Below are 20,980 nucleotides of genomic sequence, written 5' to 3'. Positions count from 1 at the left end.
CCTTCCTGTCTCTGCTGTTCTCTACTGCATTTCTGGGAGCATTCAGAACTGACTGAAGCTGCCTTAGCCTGACAATAGCACTGGGTTTATACTGTCGACTATTGTAATACTGCGCTTGCAGGACTTAAATAGTTTACTCACCTTTACTTCTCACTCAGGTTCCAAAATAAAATGAGGCTTATAGGACAGTTCCCTCCTGGAACAACAGTGCTGCCCCAGAGCAGCAAGCTCTGTCCGTGAAGTTCTTGGGGTGAAGCACAAAGAGGAAAAGTAATGTGGGAATTGGGGAATACACACAGAGATAGAAAATTATGATGTTGTCTGAGTATTTTTAAAAAAAACTTTGAAAGGAATCAATCAGGGAGAGTGGGGTGCTGGCCAGTCAGATGCAGGACATGTCACTCCCCTGAGACCGAGTTGGTCCTCGGAGCTGAAAACATCTTCTGAGAGTCTTCGCCGGAGCCTGGAAAGCAAAACACATAATGGAGGTGCCACGCAGCTCTCACCCTCCCCTTCGCATCAAACCTATTCAAAACACCGAGAGAAGGAAAGTCTCGTGTCTGAACGGGAAACTCCCATTGCTCCTTTCCCTCAGCATCTTCCCTTTCCCTCAGCATCTCACCCTCTCCCTCAGCATCTCTGCCCTTCTGTCCTCCCCGCTACCTCCGGGGTGGGTTTCTCTGCCCAGGGCCCCGCTTGCCTGCCTGCCCCTCGCACTCCCCGGGCCGGGGCTCCAGCGAGCCGCGGCCGGACTAGCCAGTGCCGCCGTCCCGCCCCCGCACCCCCCCCGGGCGCCGCCCGCCGGCAAGCGGCCGGCCCCGGCGCCAGGGAATGCGGCGGGGACCGGCGGGCGGGGAAAGCGGGCGGCGCGTGGGCACTGCTGTGCAATGCGGTTGCGCTGCTGTGGGCGCTGTGCTTGCCCGCGCGCGCGCGGCGGCGGCGGAGAAGGGCCGCCAGCCTGGGCGAGATGCTGCGGGAGTGGAGGCGCTGATGGAGGACACGCAGCACAAGCTGCGCAACGCTGCAGGAGGTGAGGAGGCGGCGAGGGGCGGTAGGGAAGTGAGTGAGGCTCCTTCGTCCCGCAGCCCCGGGCAGGGCCGCACCTGCGGCACGCCGCCACACCCCGCGCCCATGAGGACAAAGGAGAGGCGGCGCCCTGCCGGAGGAGCCCGGCCCGGCGACCTGAGCGCGGACGAATCCACACGGCGGGGTCCGCGGCGCTGTCCCCCCGCTGCCCCGCTGTCGCTGTCCCCTGGCAGCCTCCCCGCCCGCTCGGGGCTCGCCGAGTGCGGGCATCGCTGCGATGTCCCCGGACAGCCGCCCTCCCGCAGCGGTGCCGGCGGACAGCGAGGCAAAGGTGCGGGCAAACAGTCCCGTCTGGATCCCAAGAGTGAGAAAGGAACAGTACGTGGCGAGGGGAGGAGTGAAGGGAAGAATTAGTTATATTGTCTTGGTGCAGCACGAACTGAGACACGCGACTATCCCAAACCAGGATTCAAAGCTGTGAGACAGTCCTGAAAACGCGTGTGGAGAATGAGATGTAATTCCGTGTGTTGATCTCAAATTGCCGGCCCAGAATTGCACAGGACCCATTTCAAAGCCAGGAACTGAGACCAGACCCCGAGCCGTTGTCTCATACCGCTTGTCAAAAGATCTTGTCCCTGCGCTCCCCTTTCTTGTGTGCTTTCCCCCCCTTCATCTCAAATTGCCGGCCCAGAATCGCACAGGACCCATTTCAAAGACAGGAACTGAGACCAGACCCAGAGCCATTGTCTCATACCGCTTGTCAAAAGGTTTTGTCCCTGCGCTCCCATTTGCTAAGAATCTCCCAGGTTCTCTTTTCCTCTCATTCAAAAATACATAGTCAAAAAACCTCTGTAACTGGCAACCAGTGGGGGAACCAGACCTTTGTTTAGTATAATTAGGTAATTTCCAAACTTCTACTGTCATCTGGACAGTTGCTGAAATGTGTCTCTGTCATCCACTTAATTTAGACTGAAAACACATTGAGACAAAACATTCTTTACAGTGCTGCAAATAGGCTTAGTTATAAATAAAGATGTTGTCAAAATTTCTGCCTGTTTTACTCTTCCTGTAGTCAGTTCTGGACTGAGGAATGGTCTGTGTACAGCACAAAATGTGTGTTGTTTGAGCTGCATCTTAGTAGATAAATGCTTTACACTTTAAAAGCTTTGCAGCTGTTGTTTAAAATAAACAGACACACCAAAAAGAGAAATTTTATCTTGGGAAAAATTCAGTTGTTCAGCCTGGCTGAACTTGTGGCCTCCTAGCTCTGTTACAGTGGTTGCAAACAACAAAGGGATACGATTTATTCAGAGTTTGTGTTGTTTACAAGACTCATGCCCTTCTTCATCTGGCAAACAATGACAGTGGGAACTGAAATAGAGAATGAAATTCTGGATGTGTGCACCCTCATCTATAAGACTGCTGCTGTTGATTCCGAGGGGCTTTGTCTCTCTGTCCTGCCAGAATATTTTCTCCTCTTTGTCAGATAGGAAAGTCTATCCTAAATCTTTAGTGGTTTTGTGGGAAAAATAGAAAGCTGGGCTCTTGACTGGCATCAGCCTGTGCAGATACCAGTTGTTCATTAGTCTGCACCCTTTTTCCTCACGGGGACTGACTTTGGCTCTAACAGCCCAGAGCTCAAGGGTTTAGCTCACCACTGTTTTTCTAGTCCATTAGAAGAGCTGCTGTGCTCAGTGTCTGAAGCAGCTGAGTAAGCGTTCTCAGCCAGGGGCATCTGTGCTAACAGCACAATGTCATTAAACAGGGTGCTACTGAGGGCTGCACAAGAAGCTTTGCTTCTTCTCCTTTGTGTCATTTTTGCTAATTTTCAGTTGTTTGTTTTTTTTTTTTTTAAATTTGGCAGATGGAAGCTGAAGAGGAAGGGGCAAAAAAGCTGTCAGAAGTAAACTTTGAAAACTTACCTCCCAACTACCATAACGAGTCCGACAAGGAAACCAGAATTGGTAACAGAACTGTTCAGACTCATCAAGAAATTGATAAGGTATGAGAAAACACGTATATGGTGAGCTGTTCATTCTTACACACCTCTCCTTCAAAACTAAAAACAATTTTGAATGTTTTGGGGAGGAATAAAATAACTTGGAGCATAAACTTTCCTGGTGATAATTACTTTGGGGTTTTATTGTATCTTACGTGCTTGATTAGTCACTGTGTAAGGACACATCATAAAAGGTTAATGTGAAATAATAATTTATGTTGAAAAACGTGCCTCCTAAAAACAGAACACAGCTACAGCTATTACATGGGTCATAAAAGAATGACCATCTCCTGCTCAGCCACCTTCATCACAGTGACATTTTAAATAGATAAGGAGGTAGCCTTGTCATCTACTTTTCCCCCTCAGAATAGCATTTAATATGAGTGACAGCAAAATGGGGAGAAAAGGAGGGGGTGGGAGTGGGTTAATTACTAAAGAATGTAGGGCTGAGAGTAGCCAAGGGCTAATAAAAAGATGTGGTTTGATATTTTGTTCTTCTTTTGCTGTGTCAGGTTACAGATAATAAAACTGGATCAACAGTTTTTTCTGAAACAGTTATTACATCTATAAGGGACGGAGAAAACAAAAGAAATCATGTAAGTGAGCACATTTTTTCCTTTGGAAAATCAAACAAATGCTTGGGGGTTCATTGTCCAGAAGACTGTGATAGAGTTCACTTAACAAAATTTTGGAATGCTTTAAAACACACAAAACCATTGGGGCAAGCAGTCAAAAATATTTGTGGTTTTAATTAATTTAACTTATGATTATTATGAATTGGAAACAGAATTTCAGTGAGGTGTTTGATCTGAATATTAAATTTGTCTGTCAGATGTAAATGTTAAATAGCAAAGACAGTTACACAGCCCTTTCCAGTGAGTGTGAGTAAATCCTTAGTGTAACAGTGCTCTTGTAATTAATAAAAAAATTGCTTTATAAACTTATAACAAACCCTTAATCTTCTATTGTGAGAGGTCTGTGGAACAATATATGGCTCTATTTGCTTTTCAGCCTAACACAGTGATGGGCAACTGGTTGTGAAATGTCACTTTGGGGAGGGGGGAGAGAGGTGGGACAGTAAATCCCCCTCCCCTCTGGAAATACAGTTGCTAAAGGATTCTCAGAGGTTTAAAAGATCAACAGTGTTCTTTACCTGAGTCTTGCAAACAGGTCCCATGAAAAATTCAGCATGTACCACTGCTTAGAACAACTGGTAGGTTTTCTTTGGTTATAGTCTCACCAAAATGGACTCTTTTTTTGTGCTCTAAGACTGGCTTTTTTCAGAGTAACTTACTTCCAGAACTTTCACAGAAGGAGCTCTTTAACTATTTTATAAAACACTGAAAAAAAAGAAAAGAATTATGGCAGTGGTTTCTATTTTTAATGGGCATAAAGTCTGAAATTAGTGCATCTTTTCTTGTATCATCCTCTAAAGTTTTCCCCCTTTCAGCTCATTTTTTTCACACTGCTATTAAAGTCTGAGAATGGCAAGTAGCAAAAGAAAGTTTTTTTTTATGCTATACTTACTTTTTGTTACTATTTTGCAAAGCTTATAGATTAGGTGGTAAGTCAAGGTACAAAATGAATTGCAACTATTCTAAGCTATAGCTTGCTTTTATACAAAGTGTCAACAGTGCTTTTTAGTAATAAGATATGTGTAATGAAAGCAATCCAAATATCTTTTTCAAGCAAATATGCTCATCATCTTCAAACCCAGTGTACGAAAGCAAACTTTACAACCTTCTTAGCAGTGGAACACACTGCTGATGGTGTTTCATAAAGTATTTGGCTTGCCTGTGGTGTCTAATCATTCTTCACAGCTGTAAAAATTACTTCTAAATTAACTTTCTCCAACAATCTTAAGCTTCATATGTCAAGGGCCATCTGCGTTTTCCATATGGGAAGGTTGCCTCGCTTACCAAGCCAGTGCTCCATCCAGAACTAACACTGTTATTAGTGTTCCAGCTGAAGAACTTGAGGGCTGAATGCAAATTTTTGTCAAACTTCATGGTGGCAGCCTTTTATGAGGGAGGCACAATCAGAACTGATCACGTTAGCTCCTAATCACTGAAATCCTGACCGACGCTCTCGCTGCAGCAGCTGCCGAAACAAAACTGCATTTGTTAGTGTTTATTTCCCCCCCTCACACTCATTTTGAACTTTCAGCATGCCCACGGTACAAACACCTTATTTAGAGGTTGCCAGGCTGGAGAAGAAGCTAAGTGGGAAAAACAACCTACAGACGTACTTGGTTACTTAAGTAGAGCGAGGCAAACACTCATTTATTAATTTGACTAAGAGGTGCCTAGCAGAAGTAAATCTGAAAGTACTTGAAAACTTCAAACACTAAGGATGAACATGAATCACTTTTGGTACTAGAAGGCTGAAGAACTATTGTAGGATGTGATTGAGAACTGGAAAATTTGGGTAAGAGAAAGAAGAAAGTGCTGCTGAGGAGAGATCTACCAAATAGACAAAAATTTTTTTCCAAATAAAAAATCACTCTCTTAGATATGTAAACTTAAGGCAAAAGTATTGGGAAATGAGTTGCAGCAGACTTTGCACTGTCTCCTTTGGTAATTTTTATATACATTAATTTTTATACTTGGAGCCTCATGTGGGATTTCCTGGTCCCTTCCCAGTCTGCAGGCTTCACAGACTATTGGGTAGTGTAAGAGTAATTCTGATTCTTTGCTGCTAATTTTAAATGTTAGCAACAAAGTAATACATGTGTACATTTTATATTCCCCAGACAGTTAAAAAAGGAAATCTTTTGAGATTTGTTTGGAGCTTATCTCAGTCATTTTAAAATACAGCTAGTATGTACTGTTCTGTAGCACTCACCCTTACTACCCATCACTGATTCATCCTGCTGTGCAGTACAACACACCAGGAGGTTTGTGTAATTGTGTCTGTAAGTAAAGACAGTCATTTGAAAATGGTGATACTGGCAACTCCATCTGGGGATGGACACTTTGGTAGTAGAGGCTGTAGGGATCAAAGCTCTGTTCTGATGCCACTCCCAGAGCCTTCAGATTGCTGCCTCCTTAGAACAGCACTTTGGTTTTTATTTTTGGTCTGCCAAGTAAAATAAATAGACACGTGCTATCACACAAGCTCAACTTTTATGCCTGTAGGGAAGAAATGCTAAAAACCAAACCAGTTTCATAAGTTCAGTTTATAGGCTTAGCTTTTAAAAGTTAAGGATTCCCATAGCTCCTGCACTCTGGGTACAAATTTGGGTGGTAAATATAAAAACTTTCCAAACACCTTCACAAGCCACCTGCTCTGAAATTTAAACTCTATATAATTTATTACTCCAATAATTTGTAATAACTGGAACCCTACAAATCTCAGTTTGCATTTATTTTCTGAGCCGAGTTCTAAGCCTCTGAAATCACTGAAAGTTTTTCATGTGACGTTTTTGGGCTTTCAGACCTGACACAAAAGCCTCACAAGAAGGCAAAGATGTGTCTTGTGGAGAGTCTGCATTGCAATAATAAATCCACATGGCTGGAATGAAATTTGGCACCGGAGAAGCAGCTTTGTGGAAAATAGGTTGTGTCTGCTTTTTAAATCACTGTGCTTGTCCTCCTGAAGCAGGTACAAATACACATACATAAGCATATACACATACATACAGTGCAGATACACTATTACAGAATCATTTAGGTTGGAAAAGACCTCTGAGATCATTGACTGATCACCTTGTCAACTAGACCGTGGCACTGAGTGCCACATCCAGTCGTTTCTTGAACACCTTCAGGGATGGTGATTCCACCAACTCCCCTGGGCAGCCCATTCCAATGTTTAACAACTGTTTCCATGAAGAAATTACTCCTGATGTCCAGCCCGAATCCCCTGGCACAGCTTGAGGCCAACTCCTCTTGTTCTGTCACTTGTTGTCTGGGAGAAGAGGCTGACCCCTGCCTGGCTACAACCTCCTTTCATGCAGATGTAGAGAGCAATAAGGTCCCCCCTGAGCCTCCTTTTTTTCCAGGCTAAACACCCCCAGCTCCCTCAGCTGCTTCTTATTGGACTTATCCTTCAAACCCTTCACTAGCACTGTTACCCTTCTCTGGACTTGCTCCAGCACCTCAGTGTCTTTCCTGAATTGAGGGGCCCAGAACTGGACACAGCACTCAAAACACTACATAAACATAAGGCATAATCTTCCCCCCACACACACTTTTCCTCTCAGGCAGTATTTCTCCTTGGCTTTGCATCACAGAGCTATTCTCTTCAGGCTGTTCTTCGTTACTGGAGGGCTGGTTTGACAGTATTTTTATGGCCAGAGGGCTATCAGTATTTGAAGTCTCCAGAGGAGGGATTGGGCTGTTTGCAATTCCAGGCAATGCAATCCAGCTCCTCAGAGGTGCTGCATTATCGGGAGGCGCCATTTACATTCCCAGACTGACATTCATGTTCTCAGGTGTCACTGAGGGCTGGCAGTCACCCCCAGACACGTCAGGCTTCCATCCAACAGCCCTGTGCCTTTAAAGAGGCCGAGCACAGGCAAGAGGTAGCTGGATGGGCATAACGTCTGTGCAAGGTTTTACATCTGTTTGCTCCTGGGTTTAAGGCTCAAATACTCTAGCATTTACTTCTCCAGGGAACACTGACTAGCTTGCAAATTAACAGAGTATTTTCAGTCAGAAGCTCAAGTACAGAACCCAGCAAAAATTACAGCATTCCTTATTATCCTATGAAAATCAAAACCTTTTCTGCCTTGTTGACTAGACCTATTTCAGTTGTGATACATTAGCCTAACAAATGAAAAGCAAGGAGGAAAAGTAAAAGGGAAAAAAAAATTATACTGGTAAGATTTGCTGCACAAAGATTAGCTGCATTTCTTCTCAGTTACATTCAGAGTAGTATTTTATGTAAGCTCTCTCTTCTAATTTAAAGCTAGGGTACCTGGTTTCTTTTCTTTTCTCTGTTAATTTGATAGATAAAAAAAGCAACACCTTCTTTTTAGAAAGGTTTTGTTTTGGGTTTTTTGTTGGGTTTTTTTTTTTGGTAGCTTTCAATTCTCTTTCTTGAAAGAGCTTTTTAAAGATACTGGTATCTAGACAGAGTGTACCAGGGAACTGGAAGAGTATCCTGCATTTCTCATTTAGCTTTGGTACTGTGGAACCCATTCCTTTCTTTTGCTTGTCCTTGGTGGTAGAGGCTCTTGAGGGCATGGCTGCCCCTTCTAATTATTTACACAGAATTTCTTTGTGGGAGGTAAGGAGAGCTGCCTTCAGTGTGATTCTCTGCAAGGTGCTTGCTCTTCTTCCACAAAGGTGGGTGTGTGCCTGTATAAACACATGGATTTGGCACCCACCTTTTGCAAACACAGCAGCTGGTTAGTGAGTAATTTCAAACACCATTGGGTCCTTAAGAAAGAGGTCTCATGATATTTGTTTCTGTGGTGAGAGTTTCTTCTTTGCATCCCTGAAGCTCTGGGCATGGAGGATGGCAGCTTTACAAGCTGCCTTGGCAGGTTCTGGAAGTGACCATCAGTCAGGTCATTGGTTTATCTGTACAGATAGAATGGATGGCATCCATTTTATAATGGCCTATTTAAAGCATTTGTCAGCCTGTATCTTTAGTCTCGCAGTAGAGTAGTAAAAAGGAAAAAAATAGTTCCATTTCTCTCTTTTCTAGAGAAAAATCTTGTTTAAATGGTCAGGCTGTAGCACTTCATAACCAAGATTCTGCTTCTCTGCAGATATCCAGAAGTGCTAAACTAACTGCTTGATTCCTGTTTGGGCAACTTGATTATGATTTCACCGAGCATGTTCTCAGTCACATGTACCTCAGTTGCTCTCTTTGAGGTTCGTGCTGCTCCAGGGAGAGGAGTTCTTACCAGTGCTGAAGAGAAAGGAGGCTTCAAAAATTGAGAAGGAAGCACTAATGGAACAGAAATGGCAATTTTTCCATCAGCAGCGCTGTAGGAGAGGAGTTGAGGGCAGAAATTTGAAAATATAGCATTTTGGTGTTGACTGCTGCTCCCTTTAGCATGATACTTGTTTTGGGCAGTCTTACATTTGGGTACAAAGTTCTTTGTTTCCTTTTTCACAGGACTTTTAGTCCCTGGTGACTTGCACTCAACAACTATCAACAGACACATTAAGTGCATTCCGGGGTTGAAATCCTGGTCTCTGTCTAGCCAAAAATCACATCATATCTAAATCTGGTGGTTTTTGTATATTTAATAATTTAATTCCTTAGTTCTCTTAAGTTTGCTTCTCTGTTGACTGTCCAGCCTGCCCTGTTGACGTAACGTGCTACATGAATCATGTCTGGTCTAGTACTGTGCTTTCCACAGCACCCACCCTTAGTTCTTAGTTCAGGAGTAGATAAGGCAAATTGTACTTGTTAGCTAATGCTCCAGGGGAGAATTGAGAGATCTGAATGAGCTGCATCACTGTTTTAAACTATATACTATATACTATGCAGTAATTCAAATAGATTATCAAAGTTGTAACATGGGATAAAGCTTTCTGAAAAAAAAAAGTGTGAAGAGCTTATGGTGTCAATCAGTTAAAAAGTGAACCCTAGTTTCACTAGCCTTGTGTAAGCAGAACACCCACCTGCATGCTATTGCAGTGTCTTTTGTCACATCGTTTTAAAGCAGTTAAGTCTCAAGTGTTTGCCAGTCACAGCTTGCAGTTTAAAACACAACACCTCTTGGAGGTGTAGGCAAGGTTCTCATCCAGTCCCTAACTCCTGTAGACAAACTAATAGGCTTTTTTTTTTTTTTTAATCTTTCCATACATGAAAATTACTGCATTTCACTAGCACATCTACCCTCGGTTCTTTCAGCCTCTCACACAACCTCTGCCAGGCAGTGTGGTGTGTGTTTTGCCCTTCTCACATTTCAAGTTTGCTTACCTGATGCTAGCAATCTGTCCATAATCTACACTTCCTGCACTGGAAAAGATATGAAGTAGCCATGCCAGCTGAATGTAGATGTTGAGCTCTTTGGGCCCAGTCAGTGGAAGAGCATTCTGAGAGGCCTGAGTACCTATGTCTTGTTTGAAAACAATCAAATCCATCCCCTGGCTTCTTTTAGAGAACCAGGGCTCCTCAGAGAGGCAGGGTTAGACATTCTTAATGTTCTACTGGCACCGCTTTTTTTCCCCCCTTTTCTTTCCAGTTTTTAGTCTTGGCAGTGTAGACTGTGAAGCTGAGGGGCAAGTGCAAGTAGCTCATGAGGAAAAGTAGCTTGTGTTTGTTAGAGTAGAAAATGATGTGGGGAAAGGTGCAAAGTGAAAGAGGATTTAGCCAAAGATGAGAAGAATTGTTCAATTAGTATTTTGAATTGCTCTTATTAATCTGGAATACTTTCAGGCTATGAATCTTCTTGTAGAGAGGGACATATCCTTCTTGTATGAAAGGTGTGATGGAGTGTGTGCTGAGTCTTCATATTTGACTTCATAAGCAGCAAATGCTTCCTAGGGATGCAAAAGCTCTTAAGAAATTTAATTTAGCTCATGGATGATAAGATGGCCTTATTGTCAGTCACAATGTATCTAAACCCAACATTTTTGAGGGTCATCTGATGTTCGCTGGACTACAGCCAAAAAAATCTGATGTTAGCCTCAGTGAATGGAAAGGAGTAATAAGGAGTTTGAAAAACATGTGTCACCTCTGATCCTGCATGAGAAAACTTCTCTGAGGAAGAAGGTGGGAAACCTCTCTAATTGCCAGCTGTATAACACACACCTCAGTGTCCACCTCTTTGTTTACTAAACTTAATCCATTCTGAGTTGGCTTATTTTCTCTTAGAGAATGCTGTGTAGAAAGTTATGGATCCACACAGAGAACCAGGAGTGGACAGTGTGTACCAACAGAAGAAGGTTTTGCAATGTTATAGGGGTGCAGTGACCATGAAGTGGAGAAAAGTGAGACTGCAGTTTCCACGGACTCAGCTCTCAGTGCTTGGTGACCCTGAACAAACAAGCAGGTGGAAACAGCTGCTAGACCTTATCAGAGTGAAGAGAAACAAGGTGCCTTTTGCTGAGAGGTGAGGCAAACCAGGCAGGTGTTCTGGCTGAAAACACAACAAGCAAAGGTCAGAGAACGCAGATCAGTATCAGGGTTTTTTTTTGGTCTTAAATAAGGGCTTAGATTTCCAGGCAAATAACTGATGCAACAGCAAAGGGGTTACTCCTAATTAAAGGTATCAAATCCTGCTCTCGTTTGCATCAGTGGGAGTCTGAAGTAATTCAAATGCTTTAGTAAATTTACTTTGTTAGTAATAAAAAAAAAGAACATTAAAAGAGTGACTAGGATTTCTTTCATATTTCCTATTGATCTAGCTTAGTGTAAGTTGTTTTTTTTTCTGTGAAGTTAGGGAAACAAAACTGTAGTACTAATAGATATTCTGAAAGTAACAGTCTTCATTAGAAATTCAAATCTATGCTGTGTTTAAAATTGTTATAAAATTTGCCAGATCCTCATGTGCTATAATGTGACCTTTCTATTCCAATTAAACCCCAAAGAAAAATAATATTTTTATGCAAAATCAAGTTGACGGAAGAACTGCCTCACCATTTTTGTCTGTCTGGACTATTACCCTTTGAGTAGCTAAATACTGAAGAGAGAAAGATTTTCTTGTGATAAATTTCTCCTCACCAAACCCAAGCTATTACTGTAACACAGTGAGAGTGCCTGGGATTGATTCCTTGTTCCAGGTACCAGTTATTAGTAAAAGCACAACCTGTAAGTTCTCCAGGAGGCTACAAAACACACTTTCTCTTAGAGAGTCAGTGCTCACCCAGTGCTTCATCAGAGTCTGTCTGAGAGCCATGCACCACTTCTAAAGCTTACAGCATTCTTGTTGGTTGTGGGAATAAATTCTGGCTTGTCTGACACCTTTTCATGTGTGGGGAGGTGAGCATCATGTTCAGCTTCCTGCTTCTCCCATGTTTGGATATTGGTTGCTGCAACTCCTCTGTCAACAAGCTGTGGTGAGGGAGCAGTGTAAGTCAAAGGATGGTTGTTCACCTTTTCCCTGGTTTTAGTTCAGTCTTCTCCCACATAATGTGCTGAGTTTAGGGATCCAAGGTTGTCTTTTACAGATCATGTCCGACTTGTAGGGAGATTTAAAAACAAATCACCATGAATGTTTTTACTGCCTCTGCAAGATCTACCTATTTATTATAAGAGAAATGAAATGTGGGGTTTTTTTGTCTTCTCTGTAAGGTAACAGATACGGTCAGGAGAGTGAATCTTTTATGTGGGCTGGTGACAATTCTGTGATCTACTGACATCTGTTAAGAGATCATAGTATGGACTGTCTTTCCCCTTGTCAGACACATGTAGCAAATTAATCATGAGAAGAAAAGCTTTAAGGCAAAAGAGAATTTTTTTCCACTGATTTTGATTACATGGCTTAAACCATTGAGTCCAAGAGCTGCTTGTTTGAGATTTTAGCTGAAACCATGTTATCTCATTAAAGAGCCTTAGCTGGTAGGGTAACGAGAGTATCAAAGGCTTTAGGAAATACAGGCTGGGGTACTAGATGTAAAGCATAAATATTTTGTCTTTTTATTTTTATTTGCATCTGTTATAATCTTAGATAGTTGAGATACCAAGGACACAGATGAATGGGTTGAATCTGCAGCTGATTACATCTGTACTGTCATACAGTGGCAGTGGTACCAATTTGCAATGGCTGGGTGATTGGCCCAGTGACACATCATTCCATTTATAATGAGCCTACATCTTTTCTAACCTTTGCCTGGACTTCAGGAAGGGTAGATTCAACAAAATCAGAAGAATGATACTGGTTTTTTTAACCAGTGAGTAGGAGGAGAGAGAATGAGTGTGATCCATTCTGTGCAATTGTTTATAGTCAGGAAGATATGTGAGATGCCAACAGTCCAGCTTGATGGTGTTTTGTACTATGATTTACTCAGGTAAACTGTGGAAATTGAAGGAAAGGGGTGAATGGAGACCTGTTTCTGTTTAGTTCTGTTTCATCAAAGGCTAAGGAAATGTGAGGGGGGAAAAAAGCACTGTAAAACGGTGGCTTCAAATGTATTCCCTTCAGAAATTTCTCTGTCAGCTGAGTAAGTCTTATCTTTGTCCTTCCTCCTCTCTGATTCACAAACAGCATTTTGGCACCTTCTGCCTGGCCCTTGGAGGGACTGAGTCACTGTGATAGCACTGAGGAATACCACACTGGTGAATGCACCAGCTGCCAAATCATGGTTGTTCACCACAGCAGCTTACAGAGAGAACTCTCCTCCAACTATTCTACCTGTCCCAATTCTTACCTTAGTAACAAGCCCACTTCTCCCTTCCAGTTAGTAATATATTGTAATAGAGAGTAACTGTTAAAAAAATATACAGGGTGGGGTGGGAATTTTGGATCTGTTTACTTGTTATTCTGTCTGGAAATGACTCAGAGCCTGTTAGTGCATTTATATCGCATGAGGAATCCCTCAAACTTCTTCCCTTAGAAAGTCCAGGGGGAAGGAGAAGTATCTTAAGGCATGTAGAGAGACTGACATCATGGTGTCAGGCAAAGGGGAACCTTAGTGGTTCTTCTGTGTCCAAGATGTTTCTTAGCTGTCAGCAAAGGATAGTTCTGGCCCCCCAGTAGGTGTTTGTCTTGGACTTCATACGTAGCAGAAATTGGTAATACATTCATATTCTTGTGTCCCTTTTGGAAGGACATAAAGAGTGTGCTGAACACCCTTTTCCATTTCTTCCTCATTGAAGTTTGTTCAGGAAATGGAATAAATATTCATGAATAGTCATCATCTCATGTTGTTGATATCCTCTAGAGACATGATTTCAGATGGAAAATTAAATTAAGGCGAAAAAGGAAAGGGCTCTTTTGTAATCCCAACAAATGCCCCAAAGAGGAGGTCTTGAAGAAGCTTCAGAGTCAACACCTGTGACCAGATGCCGACTCCATCCTTAGGCAGACACTAATGTCCTGTTCTCAAAATCTTCAAGTGCTGGAGATAATTTATTCCAATGCTTTTCCATGGTTACTTGAAAGTCTCTATTGATGTACTTTAAACACCTTGTTCTTCCATCTACAGCTCATGGAAAAGAAAATTATTCCATTTCCTCTACAGTAACAGCAGTCTCCTACATCCACCATAGGCAAAATCCATTGTAGGTGAATCCTTACCCGTGTATTTCTGTTCCTGTATTAGTTAATAAGTCTGTTGAAACTGTAAACTCCCCCCAGAAGCATATTAAGGATAAAGCACACAAGATTCAGGGCTTGAAATAGGTTCTGTGAGGGATGGATAGGGTGCAGGTTGGTGTTATACGGTGTGCTACTCTTAATTTAGCAAGCAGCTATTAAGTACAGAATTCTTGTTTTCAAACGTTTTCCTTTTTGCACAGCTGTTTCACATCCTTGCTGTGTACAGCTACTCTGTGTTGCTTTGGTTTTACAAATTTACAAAATTTACATAGTTCAGTGGTGAGTCACGGAGACTTTGTAGCTGCCAATTGCAGAGGAAAGAGCCGCCTGCATTGAAATTCAGCCCCCGGGGAAACATCATTACATGAAAGCTGTATCTTTGTCTGATTACTGGCTACTTACAAATAATGGCACTTTGGAGCTTTGAGAGCAGTTCTACAGTGTTTCCATAACTGTTACTGGATCTCAAGGCATTTAGAATAAAACCCAAGAGCTTTTAGACCACCAGTGCTTAGACACATCTTCTGGTTATCAAAGGCTGAAGAACTGTTGTTCTCCAAATAAAAAATCCATGGGCAGATGCTTTTCTTTAGAAAGACAGTTAGTTTCAATATCATTAGGTAAACTTTGTTTATTAACATGCATCACTATTCTGACCTCACTTGATCATCTCACACTACATGAAAAGCATGGAACAATTAAACATGGAGCACCTGGCTATTAGGTTTGCATCTCACATGGTGTAACTTCAGAATGTTCCTTCTCCAGTTAGGGATAGAGAAGATTATAGTCTCTGTGTATTTAAAAAATTATGGGCTGAGTGTATAGCTTGGCACCAAGTTTCCAGAAGGCCCGAAGTAAGATTTTATTGTCAGAATTTCTATCATCCTGCTCTGCCTTTGGTACACCTGACAAGTAGGAGAAAAAACGAGAAATTCCGTGTTATAAACTGTCTGCTCTAAAGCAAATGTGTAGGATGAGACATGACCTCTGATATTGCAGTCACTGTGATAGGTAGCCTTTTATATATATAAGTTCTTAGTTTCCAGACTAAGATAATTACTTGTCAAATTACAATTTGTGGAGGTTTTCTACCAAATTTCAACAGTTCTTCTAGTGTGCCTCCTCTGATACCTTTGCAAAATACACTGAAATAAGTACTTGGCACTGTGTTTCCTACACAGGAGCATTTACAGAAACTGTAGTCCTGCTAGGATCTTTATTAATGATCCCAGATCATTATTACTGGGAAAAATATGGGGTGAGGGAAGAAAATGAAATGAGTGCTTCTGCAGGGTGACCTGCTATGAAACTATTATGACTTACAGAGATTCTGACCATGCATGAACAGAACATGATCTGATAGAGCATCTAGGCACCATTTTCCTCATTATTCTGAGCATCTGTCAGGAACCTTTTTTTTTTTTTTTGATTTTGTGTTTTCTTCTTTCATTGGAGTCTCAGTCCCTTGAAGCTTTGGATAAGATGGCATTTTATTTATTGCTTCTTTGATGTTGAACGCTGACTGCAGAGGAGTCTGGTCAGTGACAAGATCACTTTATGTCTGGTGAGAATAAACAGATGGAGTAGAAAGGGATGCAGTTCTTGTGCTAGCTGTGGTGGTGAGCAGTTTACTGGGTGACCACAGCCTGCCCCAGTTAATTCCCTTGGCTTTTTGTCAGCATGTTAAGGCTAACATAGCTATGTTGCTTTTGGCTAAAGCCAAGCTTGAGTGCCTTTAGGCCACCTTCAGTTATGTCACACAGACAGCTTTTGCATCCATCTATATAGCATCATGTGGAGAGCCAGAAATAAAGTTTTTCCAATTAAAATGTTTATGGGAAACAGAGGGAGAGGAGTCAGGTGAGATTAGCTCTATGGAGAAGTTAAAGACAAAACCAAGGGAGTCACTTGTGTTTTCCTATTTATTACTTTTGAGCTCAGAAGTGACATTCTGGTCAAACAGCCACCCAAATACCTGACTTTCCCACATAGCACTGCGATGTGACCCATACCATAGTTTGCAACTCGTGTCTGCTCTTTTTAGTATGTCTTTTTTAACAGTAGTTCTAAGTTTTATAAGTTCTGTGTGCTTGGCAGGACAGCAGTACGAGGTTTGAGCTGCTGGAAAGTATTACAGAGGTTTTGAGGTATTTCAAGGCAAATTAATTCATATCTCATTAAAGATAAATGCATTATGTGCCCTGTCTAGACAAGTAAGAGATTAGGGACTGGAGTGCTACTGCAATTCATATTAACGTAGTAGTTTCCATAAAACAATATTCCATTCTGTGTAACTGCCATTTTTCTAATGTGTGTAAGATATAAAACAGGTTTTATGTTTTATGCCTTTTTTTTTCCTTGCTACTCAGCAGTTTTTGCCATCTGCTGCAATAATGGAGACCAGCCCTATGTGAAGCAACTTGTAGAAATTAAAACAAAACCTAGAAGGGGATATGTAAACACACAAGTAAATGTTAAGTCTTAGAAGTGCCAATTGCTAAGAAATGTCAGTTCCAACACAGTGGTTTTGCTAAAGCACTTCAGATATGGCTGAAATTATTGTCTCCCTGGTACAGCTGAGTGAGCTCTGGCACTGCTTGGGAAGGACCTGTGGCTGCTGTTCGTGGAGTTTTATTTGAGTTACAGGTTTTGGAAAGGGGAATCGCTTTGTGTCAGGATCTTTTAATAAACATGTAAGGGGGCTCTTTGTTCAGAGGAGGTTTTTGTAGACTGTGAGAGGTGCTTCCATGCATTTCCAAGGGGAAAAGGGGTTCTTCTGCTTGAATCCCACTTACTGTTCTCATGTCAGAGCAGTGACCTTGGCAGAGAACTGCTGCTCAGTCTCTCCACTACAGCTGCCCCTCACCCACAGGGGCATTTTCTGTTCCATATGCCCTCCCCTCCTCCTATATGTTCAGTGTCTGCCTTTGATAGATGGGTTAATCACCACTGAAAAGCTGTGTATAAAGTCATGAACAGCGACTTTGTCTGCTTTCTTGGGTTCTAAGCTAAAGCATAAAGAGCCCAGAAGGAAAGCTTGTTCCAGACAGTCATTTGCCTCTCCCTGACAGGCAAATATTAGCTGAAGATATAACTAGTGAAGAGAGAGTTTTGTTTAAGTTATCTTTGAAGAAGGACTTTTTGAGAGTGTGGAGGTAGGGTGAGTGTGAGTGGGGAGAGGGAATAGACAAATGAAATGTCCATTTTGAAATTAAAATTATTACATTTTGAAAGTCAGACAGTCCTAGAATAGACTGGAATATTTTCTAGTCTACTCTTAGGGTTTTAATTAAGGATTAAGGGGAAAAAGAGCAAAGCAAAATAAGCATAATTTCAGTACATACCAGCAAAACCAAGTATTAAAACTACTACCATAGTGAGGTACAGAAACTGCCAAAGAAAGTGGGTTTCTGTGTGAAAGTAGGTTAACTCTGTCTGTAGTTCTACTTTTAGAACTTGAACTGAGAAATTCTTTGTTTCTCCTTCTTTATCCTTACGTGCTCTAAGGATGATATGGTCCACACCACAGTGGGCTATGCTCCACCAGTCAGTACAGTCTGCCAAAATAGCCTGTAGTACCTTCAGGCCAAGGGCATACTGGGGGCTGGAGAGTGAAGACTGACACATCACACTAAAAGAAAACTTTTTTCTTCTGTCCCTTTCCATGTATATGTGAACATAAAGCCCAAAGGGAAGCACTGGTGTCAAAACTTGACACACCAGTTCTGACCTGTACAGTCCTGCACCATCTGTTTCCTTTTCCTGGGAGCTGTGGTCCTGCCATACTTGACTATCACTAACATCAGTCACTCTTTTATTCTCAAATGTGGACACTAATCATTCTTTAGGAAAGCAAATGATAGCTTGGCATAATCTGCCAGAGACAAGAAACCTGAAGTTTCTTTCAGCAGCAGTTGTTTTAGCAGTCTTATAACACAAGGAACCTTTTCCATGAGTTTCAGTTTTTTGTTGGGTGGGTTTTTTTCCCATGTTGGTTCTGGAACAGATCCTAAGCCCCAAATTGCTTCCAGGTGTTGCAGGATATTCACTGCAGAGTACAGTATTATGAGTCCAGAGGATGCTGAGTATGTCCTTACAAGTACATAGCATGGTATTCTGTGTCCTGGGCTCTGTTGTTTATGGGTCCTGGTATACCCAGTAATAAATAGACAATCCTGCTTTCACTCTGTATTATTCTCTAGCACTTCTCAAAGGGCATATTCCTTTGCTGCAGCATTAACTAGTATAACACTGAAATGAATTTCAGAGACATGTACTCCATTATCAGTGTAGCTAATTCTGTCTTTATCTGAGCTATCTGCTCAACTTGTATGCTCTGCTGCACATCAGAAGCCAGCACCCCCTCTCCTCTGTTTATGCAGTTGTTCTTGCAATGACAAAACATTCTGAGAAATACCTTAGTTTGCAGAATCCCAGGAAAAAATGGACTGTTCAGGATCTGTTGTAACTGATGAAGATGTTCAGATTTGCTCCTTGTCCAGCAGTTGTTGTGTCTCAAGCAGTGGATTATAAAAGGTCTGTAGCCTGATTAAATAAATAAAAATAAATTATTAAAAAAAGATACCTGGTTACACATCTGCAAGTAAGAATTACTGAGTTCTGTATTGACTATGGATTATAATATTTGGGTGAAGGAAGTCAATTTGAAGTGTGGCACAAAATTTCACCGAGAGCATATGAAAGGAAGATTTTCCATGCCAGCAAAGAAAACCATGAAGGGATTTTTCCCCAGCTGGAAACCCTCATAAAACTGGAAGTCTGAACTGGTGGGATACAATTCAGTAAGTGAGGAAAAAGAAGTTTTTTGGTGTGGGACTCATTAGCTAGGAGAAGTCAGTGACTGGAGAACTGCAACTTTGGTGTTAGGTGGTTTTAGAGCTAGGAGAGAGTTATTCCATGAGCTCAAAAACAATTGTGGCAAGATTTTCTCCTTTGTGGAGAGGGACAGTTGGAAAAACTGACTCCAGCGAGACCTGGCTGTTTGCCTGAAAGTGGATGGAACAGGAATGAAACAGTATATAGTCTATTCTGAGTGTGGTTTATACAGAGGGATTCATAACAGAAGCTGACAAAGCTGCAAACAGAGAAGTGGCCAAAAAGAGCGTGGCTGCTGAAGAGAAGTCACCGACTGCTCACTTGGAACCATGAAACCTCCAACATACTATATAACATTTGGATATTTGGATTTTGATCCAACTGATTATGTAGCAACAGAAAAGAAAAAAAAAAAGGCAGAACACAGACAGTACTGGAATAGTGAAGTTGAAAACATTATGATAATTTATAGCAGAATAGATCTGGTGATACTAATTTCTTAAAATAGCTAAAATGGCTTCTTCTGAATTATAAACATAACCTGAATATCCAGCCACTGACTTGAAAATAATCAGGCCCTAGGCTGTGTGTGGCTTCTGTTCTGTGTTCTGGGTAATCACACTGCTGGAAAACATCTAAGGTGGCCAAAATGGGTAATTTGGACAAGCCATTGCTGCTTGTGCAGAGTAGCCTTGACTCACACAGGGCAAGAAGCCTCCATAAAGTTTAATCTGGAAAGATCTGAAGAAAATGAAAAGCTTAGTGGAAACTTTCCATAAAGGTTACACAGATGACAGTTGATCTGCTCCAGCAAGTGAGATTAATATCTGCCAAAGAACAGTCAAGTGGTTAGTTCAGAGAGTTCAGGGATTTTTGTGTCATTTCCTTCCCTTTCCTTTCCCTTTTTCTTTTCCCTTCCTTTCCTTTCCTTTGACTAATAGCAAAAAGATGGATGGTACCAAGCACTGATGGAGTACAGGTGACACAGAACAGTGCTATAATTTATGTTTCTATTGACTAGATTGTTTCCAGTCTGAAAAAAACAAGAAAACATTTTGAGAACAGGGTTAATCACACAATTTTGAGGAGGTAACCTTTAGATGGGAAGAGAAAACAGGCCCTCCCTGTGAACCAGACACAAGGGGTACACAGACGTGTACACTTACTCTCTGTATTTCCTCACTGCCATCCCTGCAGAGCTGTGTTCTGGGAAGAATTCCTAACCAGTTTGTGCATTCATCCCATGCAGCAGGAGCAAAAGGGGAGCTGTCTCTTCCACAATGCTGGTAGGACCTCTGGGTGAGGAAACTTCAGCCTGAGTTTGCGATTCAGATTCAGACTCAGGTGTCCCTCTCCCATGAACACTTTTGTTCAGGCCATGAAATGATCCCAGGTTTGAAAAGCCAGATGTGCTCAGGCACCTTTGCTGGCTTGAGGCCTATCCTGGAGTCCAGGCTGGGTAGCAAAGGCTGATGCACTAGGGAATGTGGGGCTGTTTTTCCCTAGGATGTTTGGGGCTCTTTAGTACTCGTCAATCTTATGTTACTAAATGTAAATTACCTCTGCTGAGAGCAGGGAGATGCCAGCTGAGAATCTGCTCCTGCATATTTTGCAATATTCGAATCAAATTAAAGGAAGGATTTAAAATTGACACATGTAGGCATTTAGACGTTTGCAGCAATGAGGTTGTAGGTGATGGGCTATGGTGACAAGTACATGAGAGACATGCCACCAGCCAAGAAAAGGAAATCCAGTGGTGTGTTACATCCATGCCTCCCAGAAGTACTGGCTGTGCAGTGGTGCTGCTGCTGCCACGAAGCCCCAGGGATGCTGAATGTTACCAGTCCTGCAGAAGGAAGAACTGCATTTTTCAGCATAGAAATAACTGCTGACAAAAACACTCAGGCACTGTGAAGATTGCCTGAGAAGAATTCCTGTGCCCCTTGAAAGGG

At 42.0% G+C, this 20,980-nt stretch overlaps 1 protein-coding gene across 1 annotated transcript in view; it reads left to right on the top strand.

The window, feature by feature from the left end:
- The first annotated feature begins 831 nt into the window (after window positions 1-831).
- Window positions 832-20,980, top strand: part of DKK3 (dickkopf WNT signaling pathway inhibitor 3) — a 28,359-nt gene continuing 8,210 nt past the window's right edge. The window contains exons 1-3 of the mRNA XM_029961037.1: window positions 832-1,404; window positions 2,891-3,028; window positions 3,538-3,621. Of these exons, the coding sequence (XP_029816897.1) occupies window positions 832-1,404; window positions 2,891-3,028; window positions 3,538-3,621 (795 nt within the window). The remainder of the gene's footprint in view (window positions 1,405-2,890; window positions 3,029-3,537; window positions 3,622-20,980) is intronic.

The sequence above is a fragment of the Manacus vitellinus genome, unplaced genomic scaffold (assembly GCF_001715985.3).
Source record: "Manacus vitellinus isolate BGI_N305 unplaced genomic scaffold, ASM171598v3 scaffold_30_pilon, whole genome shotgun sequence".
In the NCBI taxonomy this organism is placed as follows: domain Eukaryota; kingdom Metazoa; phylum Chordata; class Aves; order Passeriformes; family Pipridae; genus Manacus; species Manacus vitellinus.
This window is presented reverse-complemented; position numbering and strand designations above follow the sequence as displayed.